Source organism: Cyanistes caeruleus, chromosome 2, assembly GCF_971803275.1.
Source record: "Cyanistes caeruleus chromosome 2, bCyaCae1.hap1.1, whole genome shotgun sequence".
NCBI classification, from domain to species: Eukaryota; Metazoa; Chordata; class Aves; order Passeriformes; family Paridae; genus Cyanistes; species Cyanistes caeruleus.
Window position 1 is genome coordinate 90,714,618 of NC_141702.1, and position 15,375 is coordinate 90,729,992.

The 15,375-nt window shown below is 38.1% G+C and overlaps 1 protein-coding gene across 7 annotated transcripts in view; it reads left to right on the forward strand.

The window, feature by feature from the left end:
- The window catches only part of DAAM2 (dishevelled associated activator of morphogenesis 2), a 221,564-nt gene that overhangs the window by 142,935 nt on the left and 63,254 nt on the right, over positions 1 to 15,375 (forward strand). For all 7 annotated transcript variants that reach the window (XM_086869239.1, XM_086869254.1, XM_086869245.1 and 4 more), the window contains 5 exons: positions 2,348 to 2,681; positions 10,648 to 10,758; positions 11,789 to 11,892; positions 13,123 to 13,189; positions 14,106 to 14,223. In XM_086869239.1, coding sequence (XP_086725365.1) covers positions 2,348 to 2,681; positions 10,648 to 10,758; positions 11,789 to 11,892; positions 13,123 to 13,189; positions 14,106 to 14,223 — 734 coding nt within the window. The remainder of the gene's footprint in view (positions 1 to 2,347; positions 2,682 to 10,647; positions 10,759 to 11,788; positions 11,893 to 13,122; positions 13,190 to 14,105; positions 14,224 to 15,375) is intronic.

Consider the following 15,375-nt stretch of genomic DNA (forward strand, 5'->3'; position numbering starts at 1 on the left):
TTTAATTTGTATATCAAAACTTTTTTTCTTTGCTACTTCTGTTACACTCTCTTAAACTTGAAAGGCAAAGAGGTGCCCTGCCTTTTAGTGTACTAAACTGGTCAAGTGAAAGTCTGAGGTAAGGTTAGGCTTTAATTTGCTTGTATAGCACCTATTAAAACACACTCTGATTTATTTACATTTGAGTATTTGAATGTGTTAGCCAGAATACATTGGCAAATATGTTTAACTTTACACCTCCCAGCCTAGAACAAGACCTTACTTCGCAGCACAGAGGCTGTGTAGAGCAGGAGTTAGTTACACATGTGCTGTGTACTGTGTGCGAGAAGGTTCTTGTATAAGTTGACTTTGCTTTTGCACATACACACAGACATCTGTGTGGAGGCAGACATGCACAAACACCAAGAGTGTGAGGATTGTGGCTCTCAGGCTGTCACCTAAACTCCAACTTCTTTTTCTACCTCTACAGACATTTACTCACACACCTCCCCACACCAAGAAAATCCTCATACTGAAAGTATCTGTTGGGCCGGAAACTACTTTTGCCATTTCTTTACCTTCCCCAGCAAGGCTTCTGTCTATTCTGGAGAATAAGGAACTAAGTGTTTAGAAAAAGGAAGATGAAAATTATAATTTGATTCCTTCTTCTGATTGCAGCTGGAATAGAAAGTACTTGGCTGTGCTTGCTATTGAGTAACACAACTCACTGTTTGCTCTCTGGGCTAGGAATAGTACAGGAAAGAGAATATGCAATCAGACCTGTGTGAAACTTGGCAGATTGTCTTAGCAGGGTTCAGTTAAACCATGTGTTTATTTGGTGTGCACATGTTCCTGTGTGTGCCCTTACTCTCATAGTCACTTTGAAATTCAGTTCTGAATAAATTCCAAACCTCAGATTGAAACCTTTGAATGTGCCAGGCTCTTACATGTTTTTGGTCAAATTGCTGGCCCACATAAGCTGAAAGCTGGCAAATTCATCAGCATAGTGAGTGTAACTTTCAGTTAGACTCTGAAAATTCCTGTGTCATGTGGAGTGTAACCACCAAAAGACCATCCATATGTCAAATCCATATTATCCAGAGTAATATAAGTATGGCTTGAGTTTCTCTTGCTGGTACAGGGACACGAATGGAGACCAGTGAAATTTGGTCTTTCAGTATGGTGCTTCCTTTATTACTGATTATAAGTAACAGCATCTCATGGACAGAAAAAGGAAGATGATATATTAGGGAAGAAGAGGGACTGGATAAAAGCACAACAACACAGAATTTTGGTATTTTTATTTTGTTACACAGGTGGCAATTGTTAGCAACCTTTAAAATTGCTTGAAGTGTCTTTCTATATTGTGCTGTTCAAAGTGTGGACATAGAAGAATCATTGCTGTTGTACATTTTTATAGACTGAAAAGTCAAGTGTGATGCACATTGTTTTGCAATCAGACATTACAAAAAGTGTACCTACCTGAGCAACATGTTAGAGGAGGCAGGAGGTAAACAAAGTGATCTAGGGAAATTATTTGCAGCCCTTTCCATGTCTTTGAATCCCGATTTTTAATCCTGGGAATTTCAAGTGAAATATTGCTAGAATGATTGGTTTGAACTGACTTATCTAATTCCATCCTTTTCTACTTATTTGTCTAGAGGGCTGTTTGCATGGTCTAAATTGACCCATTTGGATTTTTTTTAACCCTGGTTTTCAACAAAAGCAGAGGAGTGTTACCATTTACAGGAGAACATGCCCCTTTTAAATATAACACGTTCCTATACATATGTCATGGGATTGAAGTGTGAAGGCAGTATGGCTGATGGACAGAGTGGGAAGGAGTTTACCTCTGCCAGTGTGCCAAATCCTGGAGGTGGAACCTATATATACCTATATATAACCTATATATTGGCTGAAAGTTAGAGCTAAGCCTAAAAATGGCTTTCAAGGTAATCTGAACTCATAACTAAAAGTGTGGTGAGAAGTCTGTGTGTTGGGTAATGTAAAACAGAGTAATTCAAAAGAATCCCTTCAGCCTCTAAAATGTAGCAGCTGTGGAGGTGAACTACAACAGTGTTTGGTGGTAACTGCAACAAAGGACACAGAGACCAAACAGAAATATAAAATGATAGCATATAATTTCCCTGAAACTATGTAACACACCATTATCAGTTGGAATGTTTCCTCTCTTGGTATGTTTGCTTTGTTTTTCTTAAATACCTGGGAATAGTTCTGTGAATTTAGGCTGAAAACTAGCCAGCTTTTAGAGATCTGGGGTTGAATAATATAGTGTCTTGAATAACGTGTCTTTGGTCAGCTTTCCTTGATTTTCCTGCTTGTTTTCTTCTGGGTTTTCTCTATTCAGGTTTGTGACCAGGTTTATTGAGCTGGATGGCCTGAGTTGTTTGCTGAACTTCCTGAAGAGCATGGACTATGACACCTCAGAGAGTCGCATCCACACATCCGTTATAGGGTGTATCAAGGCACTGATGAACAACTCCCAGGGACGGGCTCATGTCCTGGCCCATCCAGAAAGTATCAACATCATATCCCAGAGTTTACAGACTGAGAACATTAAGACCAAGATTGCTGTGCTGGAGATCCTAGGGGCTGTCTGCTTGGTACCAGATGGTCACAAAAAAGTCTTGCAAGCCATGTTTCACTACCAAGTCTATGCTGCAGAAAGGACAAGATTCCAGGTAAAAGAAGGATACTTGGACAGAAATATTTAGACTAAGGAATCTCTTCTGGGAGTGATTTTTACAGTGCATATATTGCAAACTTGCTAAGTAGTAAAAAGGCAACATTTATAATTTTGTTTTAGGAAGGGAAATGACTCAAATTGTTTGTTTGTTTGTTTGTTTGTTTTTCAAGACATATTGCTTGTCCTTAATGCTAACTTATGCTAACTTAAAACTCTGTATATTTTGCCTCAAAAATATATGGAGGTTTGCTGTGCTAAATGAAAGCTGATTATCTGCTCATATTCTAGCTTGATGGCATTTCTGGGGTGGTAATGATTTATTCTGTCCTAGAAGGTGAAGACATAGAGTTTCAGGAGCCTCTGTCCTGATTTTAAATCCTTTATTTAGTAATACAAGAATTGTGGATTAAATAATGGATACAATTTATTAAATTATCTATAATTTAATATTATTTCACTTGCACTTAGAAATTTCACTTGCCACTTAGAAATCAACTTGTGAATCGTCATCACGTAGCAATTGTTGGCTCAAATAACACCTATTTAGACCATAGAAAGGAAATGCATTCTCAGAGACCTTGAAGAAGGTCAGTGACAAGGTTTTATTGTGAAAACTACTGGCTGCTACTATAGTGTTCCTCTTCCCAGTGAACTGTACATCTTTCATAAAAATAGTAGAGAATCTGTTCCAGTGTGTGAAGCTGTGGCTCCTTAACTTTGGGATAATCACACTCATTTACTGTTCTTTCTTAGGTGAAATTATTAGAGTGGTGTTGTGCCAGCAGGCACTGGATATCAGTGCCTGACAGTCATCTCCTACCTCATTCCCAGCTAATGGATTTTAGGCTACAATTAACTTATTACTGTAAAAGTGAATGGGGAAATAGTCTGTGCTGATGGACAGTAACTGCCAAAGTTTGTGTTAGTACCAAATGCACTATGGGATTCACTGACTGTGACTCAGACCTGGGACAGAGATGCAGGAAATCTTGGTTTGGTATTAACCTATATTTGACATTGGCAGGTCCATTCCTCTATGTGCACTGCCCCATTTGCATTGCTTGTCTATTCAGACTTGATGTGTGTCTTGGATATGCAAGTGTAGCACATATGATGTATGGCTCCAGAAGTGGGAGCCTTTTAGCCTCAGTTGGAAGCTCTTGGGGTTATTTCAAAGAGAAAATCATGATTACAACAAAACTTGGAAGGTGAAGAGATTACAGCTGCAGTCATAAGAATGCATCTTTAGTACAAGAGTCGGATAGGAATGAGCAGTGCAGATTCAGCAAGTGAACCATGCACATGAGCTACGTTTGGGAGGTTATTTGGTACCGCCTATGGAGGAGAGGGAAAAAAATTAAAGTCAGCTTGTTCTCTAGTAATTAGCTGAAATAAAGAATCCTTCCTGAATTATTATGACATTCTTTTATATCTGGGAGACAGGTGGGGATAACTTACAAGCCTGACTACGCTTGTGGTCCTATGGTAACTTGCCCTTACTGGACCAATTGACTGCTTAATAAGCCCATTTGGGATAGATGCTGAGTTACCCTAGTTGGGTGTTCTCTGTCTCTCTCTCTGTTTCTGTGTTGATTTAAAAGTTACTGAATAACTGAGGTCAGTCTTTTCTGGGTAAAATGTGATAGCCTTTGAGGAATCTGGTGGAATGATTTGCAGGTCCTTGCCAGTCTCTTACATTCATGAAAAGTACTTTGCATAAATGCTCAGCTTGTCAAAATTTTCCGTTCAGGAAAAAAGTGAAAGATAAATGGATAGTCTCATTTACTTCTCAAGTAAAAAAAAAAAGCAGCCCTACCCAACCCACAAAATGATTTAGCAGAGGGAATGTGTTCTTGTTTGCCATACTTGTGTTTAGAGACTGAAAGACTGAAATGGGATTTTCCACTACACTCAACAATTGCTTGAGTTTAATTTTGAGGAGGTAAGTTTTCATTCAAAGACATACCTCTTCCATCTCTAGTTATTCTTCTAGAAGAGAGACTGGGGATTTTTTAAATCTTGAAGAAACAAATGTGGTCATGGTCTCACATTTTAGAGGAAGTTTCTCTGATACTCTAACACTTAAATATTAAGAGTGTTCCATCTCTTTGCCTCTTGCCCTCCTGCACCTTCGTCTCAGTCTTGCAGCTTATTGTCAAGAAAAGCACCCACTGTAACTTGAATACGGAAGCCAGTTTAAAAGAAGAATGAGCTGAAAATGCTCATTCATTTGATGACTTCAATGATGCAGTCTACAATGAAAGCCTTTTTTTATCCTCTTTTAATCCTAGTCCTGAATGTAATTTTTGTAACCCAGAGTTTGCAAGTATCTGAAGAGACTCTTCAGGTGTGAAACTGAATCCTTTTGGGGCTGTGTTTCCTGCAGCTTGAGCTGCAACATCTAGCAGCAATATTTAGTGCATTGAAGTATCCAAGAAGTGTGGAGCTTGCTGCAAACTTCACACTTTGCAACTTGACTTTCACCAGCCACACCTAAACATTATTACATTGAAAACTGTTCATCACAAGTGGGGAATCTGGCAGAACCCGCAAACAAGAATTCTTTTTGTGAAAGTAATAAAACTGAGAACTAAACTGTAGGAACAGGAAAAACTACACAGAGTAGAAATTTATTCCTTTGCCTCCATAGTCGATCATTGCAGACTGATTCTAATTGATGGGGGGAAGGAAAGCTGGGAACTGTAAAGGCACTGCTCAGTCTTTCCCTGTATCTAGCTCTGCAAGACAGTGACCAGATTAGTGACACAGTATGTAAGAGGAAAATAATCTCAAATTTTGGATATCAGCTCTGTTCTTGTGAAGTAAAAGTGCAGGGCTTTCTAAAAATTGTACTGAGCTCACTTCTATTTGAATGTCCAACAAATAACTTATAGGTGAGCTGACCTCTGACAATATCAGTGCCAGTATTGCTTTTCCTTAAATTGCCTTCCTGACAAGAGTGGTTGAAAATATTTGTCATCCCATTCAGCCATCTTGGTCTCAATTTATTCCTCCTCATCTTTGAAAGCTGGCACTTTGTATACTCAATCTGTTTGGATTTATTTTCAACTCTTGCAGGTAGCAGCAAACTTACGTGTCCCATTCTCCCTTATGTCATTTGTGGTGACCAGCACTATGTCCATTGGGGAATCAGGAGGTTAATGTAATTAACACCAATACAGATCTATTTTTCCCCAAAAATGTTTCTTTTGAAGAGGAATATCATTGTGATGAATAATAATTTGGGGTATGTGGTTCTGCTTCTACTCCTTTTTGTAAGAAGGAGGAAGAGAGGTTCAGAATGATTTTCTGACAACTACCTAAAATTTGAGCTCCTGAATAACTTGCTGCTGACAACTTTAGATTGAAACAGTGATTATTTCCAGTTTGCACAAGTGTGGTGGAGTGTAGAGATCATATATTTAACACAGCAACATAAAACATGGCACATTTTGTTGAATATAAGAAGTTATTGCCAGTCAATGTTCTAAACACTACGGCTACCTGGCCCAGCTGCCAAAAGTTGTCAGAAGACTCGGCAACTGGTGAATTAGTGGAGAAGGAAAGCTGACTTAAGATATGGTTCTTACAAAACTTATATTGACTCTGTCCTGCAATAGCTCCCATTACTTGAATAGAAAACTTACAGGTTTATCCTAGTGTATCTGAAGTCAAAATTCAAATGACAATGAAATTCCTGAGCATTATAAATGCTTTTAGTCCCCATTAACTAAATTGCATATAGTAATACCAACTGAAGACCATTAATCAAACAGTGCTAAAATGCTTCAAAAAGGGTGTCTTTGTTTCTTGGTGTGTTTTTGTTGTTGTTGTTGTTTTGGTTTGGGTTTTTTTTTTTAATAGAAATTAATGGAAAATATAAATAGAACCTATATGAATATGAAGGACTATTTCCTTAATCAAAAAAATTCTGATTTTACTCTGAATTCAAAGTCATCTAAAATATTTCTTTCTAAATTGTCAGCATTTCATCTACTGACTATAATTGTCAGTCCCTAACTTCAGTCAGGATTCTCTTTAAAGCACTGGGGAGATTCTCCAGAACTTACTCTTTTGTTAAGGCTGCAGTCTTCACTCAATTGTCTTTTTGTACTGCAGCTTCACTCTGTGTCTTTGATATTAAATGTTTTTATATGTCTATCAGGATCATCCTTGTCTTGGCACTTGAAACAAGACTCTCTACTTGTTTGTGTCTCCATTTATATAATCACTATTCCTATTTTCTCACATTTGCCACATCTTCTTGTCTGAACTTTTCCCTTTGCTCACTTTAATTATTGACTCTTCTTTTATAAGACCCTTCTGCCTGGAATTATTCTCACTTGAATGCCCAATAGGGCAGTCTGTAGTCCATCTTAAGATATTACTTGGAATTTGTCCTCTTCAGAGTAATACTCTTGCATGCCTTCAATCTCCTTCCTGAGGCAATCTGGAAAACTCTGTCTTCATCCAATTGTTTGAAACATGCTACTTTGCCTACAAATTCTACTCTGCCCTTTATACAACAGAGCTGAAAGAAAATATGCTGAAGATGAGTCCTTGTTGTTCTTGCTGGGATTTTTTATCATGTATTAAAGGTAATTCTGTCACTGGCTCACTGTGTGTGTGCTCATAAAAATGTTACTTTATCCTTCCTTTTTTTTTTTGGTCTCTTGTGAAGGTGCAGTTTTATAAAATGCTATGAAAAGTAAGAAAGAAGAGTCTCTGATTGTAAAGTAATTCATGTCTGAATTATCCTGTTTATGATTAGTTTCCCTTGTTAAAGGGGCACAGTCTTTCTCTCCCCTAAGGTGTTGCCTTTCTGATTATTCTTATGCTTGCTGCTTCCCCTCTTTTTCTCTGTGACATGACATTGTAGCACATTATACTTTTTAACATGCCATATTTTGAAACAAAACTAACATTGAAAAGTGATAATGCTCTATTGGCCAAAAAAGTTTATCAGGATGTTCCAGTTCTCTTCCAGCATACCTTGCTATTTAAAACACTAGTCTAGCTGTGGATCCCTGTGGGGAGAAAGAATTTTCCTTTTAGTCTTGAGAGAATCTAGGTGTTAGATACTGTCTGAAAGAAGATGATTTCACTTGCCAATGGAAATATTAACTGGGCTGCTTTAGTTAGAAAACTCTTGTTTCCCTCCTTAATGCTGCTAGAAGTTTGAAGCTTGAGGTGAATGAATAAAGTTTGATATTGTCAGTTGCAAAGGTGGACACCAGGAGCATTCCTGCCAGAGTCCCCTTGCTTGGTTTGTCACTGTCAGTAAACACTGTCAGTACAGACCATTTGTAATTTGTAAGAAGAAATCTGATCAATTTGGAATTGTAGTAGAGGATCTAGAAGGAGCAAATTAAAAGGCTATATTCATCCTTGATTTTCTTCTTTGCTTTAGGGCTCAACCAAAGCCTTCTGAGGTTTGCTGCAGATTGAATGAAACCCTACTGGTTGTCAGTGATGAGGAATAATGGGATTAAGTGAGGAAAGTTTTGCTTAAATAGTAGGAAAAACCTTTATGACATCAATTGGGCCAAAGAACTAGCTGCCAAGAGGTGTGGTGAAGTCTTTTTCTCAGGAAATGTTCAAGTGAAGGTTTAAACCTCAGCCATTTGCAAAGAGTTGGAGATACTGGAGTTTGCCAAAGTATGTGGGTGTAGACTCTGATGTTTAGGAATTGCAAGAATTTACAGTGTTTCCTTGTCAAGCTGAACAATTACATAAAGATGTGCTGCTCTTCAACTGGATTAGTGCAACACAAGAGTTTTGGATTTTCTCATTCTGAATTTGGTTTGCCTCTCATTTCCATTCTGCTCCTAGTTCAGTGTTCTGAAATGGAGGATAAAAAACTTTAACATCCTTCAACCCTCAGCCTGTCTGGATGCTGTACCTGATATGCTGTTTCATAGATTCTAGCATGTTCCTGAAAGTCTGTGAGAAAATATGATAGGAATAAACCCTGTGAAGAAAACCAGCAAAACCGCCTTTGGTTTTGCTGCTTCAGTAGTGATGGCTAATTCAATTATTCCAAGATGACATGTGTGTTTTGCATTTCAGTGTCAAATCTGGCAGTAACAGAATAAAATTCTCTCATTTATTTCACTTCTACTGTTTGTCAAGTTGAACAGTTGGTTTTCTTGGTGAATTTAAAGACTTCTCAGATAGTTTCTGATTGTCACTGTTAGAGATAGGATGCTGTATTGAACTGACCACTAGTCTGGCTTAGTAGAGAATTACATGTGCATTTATGTAAGACTCATTCCCATTTCTAGCAAAATATTATTTGGTCATAACACAGTTACTGGAGTGTTCAATGAGATTGGAACTCAAATGCCTAGAGTAGGGAAATTTGAAAGTTCCAGATGTGAAATTTAGAAGCAGCAAGAGAAAGGAGTTTATGAAATCAAGCTTGTTTGATAATGAATATAGTGTGCTCAGACATAAAAACAGCTCTCAGTAGCAGTGTATGATAGGTCAAAATATTTTTGCACAAAAGTAAGCATGAAGACAGTAGGTTATTCTTTCCCCTGTAGAATGCACAGGAGGATATTCCTCCTGTTTCTTGAGACATATCTCTGTGGCTTTCTACAGGAAATAAGATAGACCTATGGGGACTAGTGGAGGAAAGATTTTGCTATAAATTAACACTTTCAGTAAACAGGGACAAAAAATTGACTAGAAGAAAATGAACTTCCTTACTCAGCATCATAACTTCAAAATGTTGTTTAGATGGTCTGCTGAGCCAAACACTAAAAAGTTATTTTTGTCTTCATTATCCCTTTATGGTCAAAACTTCTTGGGGAGACTAAAAAGAATGCTCTCTTTTTTTAGTGCAACAACAAAACAAATATGAGTGTGAGGCATTTATTATTAATGCTGAAGTGAGACTCATACAATTTAATTGGCAGATCTCAAGTGGAATTTGTTACTCTTTCAGTGAGGAAAATCATCCTTGTAATTATGAGCTGATGAGAGAAGAACCTGAAGATAATATTAATGGTGATCAGCACAAAGCTAAAAGTAGAGCTTCTTTCATGACTAATCAGTTTACGCATATAACCTTTTTGGTAAATACTCAAGTGGAACTAATCCTTAAAAAGGCTAAGGCCACCAATGTTATTTGTCTAGTCTTTTTCTCCTTTGTCTCCTGATGTTCAAAAGATTATGGTAAAATATCAATATGTGTATCAAAATATGCAGAAATTAGACCTAAAGCATTCCTGTGCTGAATGCCCGCTGTGGGTTGGTTAACAGGGAGACATGCAGCCTCTAGGGAAAACTTCCAGCAGCCTTTCAATAAACAGTGTATAAGCAAGATGGAGAAAGGTATTTTACCAGGGACTGTGGTGACAGGACAAGGGCTAAAGAGTTTAAACTATAAGAGGCTAGATATAGAATGGATGAAAGAAAGGTATTTTTATGATGAGGGTGGAAAGGCACTGGAACAGGTTGGCTGGAGTTGTTGTAGATGCCTCATCCCTGGAAGTGTTCAAGGCCAGGCTGGATGGGGCTTTGAGGAGCCTGGTCTGGCAGAAGGATGTTCCTGCCCACGGCATAGGGGTCAGAACTAAATGATCTTTAAATGTAATTTTTAATCCAAACCATTCCATGAGTCTGTAACATGGAAACTGGAGTTTAACTGTACCTCCAGTGTAGATGTGTAATTCAACTTCGAGCTTTGGAGCTATTTGCACATGAGATATTCCTGTTATTTGAAAATCCCTAAAAGGTGCTTACCAAGAGGTAATAATTGTCTGCTTCATGTTAAAGGGTGGTAAGTGAAGGAACGAAGATAAATCTTTCAATTCAATGTGCATAATTCAGGCATAGGCTTTATTCCTCAAAAGACAGCTTCTCTTTACAGTTATTTACCCCTTTATACAGAAGTGCAATCTATCCTGCAAGAAATTAGATTATGTCCTCTAACCCAGCTTGCTGTTCTGTTTCAGTCATTGTTAAATGAGCTAGACCGAAGCATGGGGCGATACCAAGATGAAGTAAACCTCAAAACAGCCATCATGTCCTTCATCAATGCTGTCCTGAATGCAGGTGCTGGTGAGGTGAGAGCCCTGGAAATTCCTTCTAAAATGTTATGTTTAAATTAGTTTACTTTGGAACTAGTTAGTAGATTAAATCACAAATCTTGTGGTAGTGAGTGGATATGTTTTGTGGAAAATAATGTTTAATTGTTAAGATCAGTCTTATAATCTTATCCAATTATTTCATTTAGAGCTTCTTTAATATAACATAGACTACCTACACTGAAGTGATTACATTGGGTGGTTGGTTGGTTGGTTTTTAGTTGTTCTGGTAGTGGGTTTTTTGTTGGTTTGTTTTAAGAACTGTAAAGCATTTACCTTTTTATTCCAGCCTTTTTAGAAAATATTTTTGTTTACATTCAGAAACATTTTGAAATGTTGTTTTGACTCAAAGCAAAAGTCAAAGCATTTTAATTTTAAAATATCAAAGGGAAACATTTCAGAAAAAAGCCCAGTTATTTTATTAACAAGACTCCCTTTTGACTCTGAAAGATAGTTTAATTTATTTCATTAAAAGTGTTACTTTTGTGACATTGGCTTTTTTTTTCTTTTTTTTGGTTAAACCACAAAAGACAACAAGCTCATGAGAACTAGATAATAATGTATTTGTCTCTCTCTGGGAATCCTGTATTATCCCAATGTCAGAATTTTTTGTTTGTCAGAATACGTGATTTTATGTATGTGGTTTTATGACAAATAAACTGAAAAAATAGGAGGAAGACTGCAGTGCTGTTCATCTGTAACTAGGAGGGGAACCTCTAATGGACTAGCAGGAAAAATGCCAGTAGCTTCTGTTCCTTATGGAACTACATGGAGTGTGCATATCCTTATGATATGCAAAATTCAAAGTACATAATTGTGCTTTTAAGTGAAATGGAGGCAAAGGCATTAATTCCTTTTTTACTTACTTTACTGGAATTATTCATCCTGTGAATTTGGTGACAGGATAGAGACTATTAAAAAGGGAAGAACTGAAGTTTTAAGTAATTTTTTTTAAATGTGATTGACAGCTCTTGAAAACAAATAACTTGTTTTTCCCCCATTTTTTAAGGACAATTTGGAGTTCCGGTTGCATCTCCGATATGAGTTTCTAATGCTAGGAATTCAGCCCATCATTGACAAGCTCAGAGGACACGAGAATGCTACACTGGACAGGTAATTTCTGAGAAGAGCTACTGATGAACAGAAAAACTTCTTATAAACTCTTCTCTATTTCCGACAGCTGGGTCTGTCTCTTCTTGAAACTGACTCCCTAAAAACACCAAAAAAAAATTAAAAGAAGTATTTATCCTAAAATTAACATCAGCAGATGAAGTAGGAAACATACATACTAAATTGGCAGAGGCTGTTGCAAAGGAGTTCCTCAATTGCTTTTCTTCTCAGCTGGGGATGGCAGTCAGAATGAAAAACACAAAAAATATTCTAATTGTTTTCTCTGGAAGCAAAACTGGAACAAAAGCCTGTCCTGGTAGGAGGGAGGAAAGCCAGTAGTTAGTTCATTTACTTCATTGTGACTGAGTGTCTGTGGCCTTAGTGCAGGTTCCAAGTTTCCCAGTTGTATGTCTACGGTTTGCTGCAGAGCTGGAACCAGGAATGATACTTTACATCTGCAACGTTATAAGCAAGAATAAGAGAATCTGTCAAATGGGTAATCTGTATTCCTTTGGACAGCAACCAGAAGTGTTTAGGAGGGACTTAGGGCATTTTTGGATTTTACAAGTTAGTCAGGAGAATAACAAAGGTTTGAGAGGATCTCAGATGCCTGGATTACATAGCACAGACTCTTGTACCAGGTCTGTACAGGGGAATGTACTACAGCCTTTCTCCACATCATCTGCTGTGCTCCAGTTTCTGTGTAAGACAAGTCCAGATGGTCAAATGTGTCACTCACCCAGGTCACCCAGATCCAAATATAATCATGCTGCTGTGCTTATCAATAGGCATATCTAGAAACCTGTGAAAACTGATCCACTGACTGCATTTCTGCTCCACTGTTTAAAGGAAACAAATTATTAATGATCCAATAGCTGGCTAGAAAGCATGGTGTGGAGGTTTTAGAAATGTATTATCACTGCAGGCATTGCATTTGTCAAAAACAGAATATCTCTTTCCTATTTTATGTTTATTTTTTGCACCTTACCTCAAAACAGTGACTTAGCACAGGAGTTACAGAGTGTATACACCTCTACCAGCCTTTCCTTTTGGCCTGTCACTGATCTCCTTGTATTGCATACCTGTGATAGCACTTCATGTAAGAAAGGCTTGCCAATATCCACATCTTCCAGCTGAACTGAGGTATTGCTACTTCTCTCATGACAGACTTAAACTAAGTCTGAATCATGCCATGAACACTGGCAGATGTTTTGTTTTTCTGTTTCCTCTAAGACATTTAGATTTCTTTGAGATGGTCAGAAATGAAGATGACCTGGAGTTTGCCAAGCGGTTTGACCTGGTAAGTTATTCTTCGGGGTACCTGAACATGCCAAAGCTGAACTTGCATCTACTTGGGATGCTTGGTGCACCTTTCTTTGGTGCTCCCTAAAATTAATCTTTGACTTTGATGCTGAGAGTGGCTGATGCTCTTGTTTTCACTGTTTCTCATTTAGCAAGCAGGAGGTTTATGATGTGTGAACAATGAAAACAGTGGTCACACAAACGGCTTCTGATGAGTATTTTTGATAAAAACTTCTATTTTTCTTTGCCTGAATATTCAGGAGTGAAGGAGGTTCTCAGCTGTGCTCTCAGGTTCTCAGTCCTGATGCTCTGGATGCCTTCTAGTTTCAGACATCCCCATCGCAGGACTATGGGTGAAGTTTGGGCAATTTTCTGATATTCTTCCCAAGATTACATGTAACTCTGCTGCTGACTGTTGCCTCAGAGCCTGAGGAAAGGACCAGTATTTTAGAATATGTGGATTTTAAAGACTAACATAAACCAAAGACAACCTCTAGCATCAATAAAAAACTGTAGGGTCCTGAATCTGAATGATTTAGTCCCCTCTTTCTTCATGTACAGCTCTTGCTGCACACTGATACAAAACAACTGACCCTTTCTTGCTTAGCTTCTACTATTTGTGCCATCATTTTCTAGGACACAAATGTTTTGCTTGCTCCAGAACAGGTCTTGGTGGCTTTGCATGCCTCCCACCTTACTAGCCCTTTACTTTGGGGATCTTTTCCATACTGTACAGGGATGACAATGGTGGTGTCAAAGACCCATGTGGCCTGTTCCTGGAACCTGCAGCTGGACATGACAGGAGACTTTGCAGAGGTCCAGTTGCTGGAAATTTGTCTGTCTTTGTATGGATTGGATCTTTCACAGTTAATCAGGCTTTCAGTTTGGATGGTTTTCCTCTGCTCTCACTTCAGATCCACATTGATACAAAAAGTGCCTCTCAGATGTTTGAGTTGATCAAGAAGAGATTGAAGCATACAGATGCCTATCCCTATTTGTTATCCATCCTCCACCACTGCTTGCAGATGCCATGTAAGTATATTTACAGATTTCCAGAGCAAGGAGTATTGGAGAACTCAGTGAAGCTTTGGTGTAGGTACAAGTTCACAGATACCAGGGCACGCACTGCTTTCGTCTCCCATTCAGAACTTGGCTGTGGCAAATGAACTTGGTAACTTACATTGACTCTACCCAGCAAAATATTTGTTGCAATACTTAGGGCAGCAGTTTGACCTCTCTGCACTTGCAGATAAATTTGAGTAGCTGAGACATTCCAGTTAGTCACTGACAGAACTTTTAATGATTTTAAATCAGAAGTTTTAAAAAAGAGTCTTTGTGCTATAGATCAGGGAATTCCCAGAAATAGATAGCATTTTGAATAATTAAAAAAAGGCACTGAAGATTTTTTCTGGTGAAACAGTGCAGTACTAAAAGCTGTTCTGCCACTGGGAAGTTCCACAGTACCAGTCCCAGTCTTCAGGCTGGTATCTAATGGCAGTGCATCAGTGAAGGGCTCCCAAACTCAAAGTGAAAAATAATATTGGATTTTGTTTCCAAAGGTAGTGATAACAGTCTCCTTGTTAACTGCAATAAAATCGTTCAGTTATGCATCCAGAGTGTAACAGCAAGATCACTAACGAACTGCCTGCCTTGATCCTATTAGGAGTGAAGGTCTGGTCTTTCATTAATTTCATCCGTATTTAAGCAGTCAAACTGAGAAGGGAACATGAGGGAGATGTACTGTGCTGTGCTTTTCAGCAAGTAATATGATATATGGTATGTTCTCAGGCTCTCATTAGAATCAAGTACTGCCATGCACAAATTCAAGCAATACTTTGTCTCAGTGGCCTCTTTGATATTACTCTTTAGAAGAGAGCTTAAGCTTTATGTATTGACTGGGATTTTTGGTGGCAGAAGGACTAAATCCTGTTAGGCCAGGGCGGGATTGTACTGGAGCAGTTTTAAAGAATGTAAAGATCTAGGTTATGTAACTTAAAGAGCTGAGGTGGACTTAATGTTGCTCTGGCTCTTCTGTTTTGGTATCCATGAGAACAGTCCCTTTAGTTCAATTTCTGTTCTTTATCTCTGCACTTACAGTCATGTTTGTACAAATTTTTCATGCCAGTTGAGTTTCACTGACCTGCAGATAAGCAAGCATGCAGATAGAACATCTCATTATTTTTA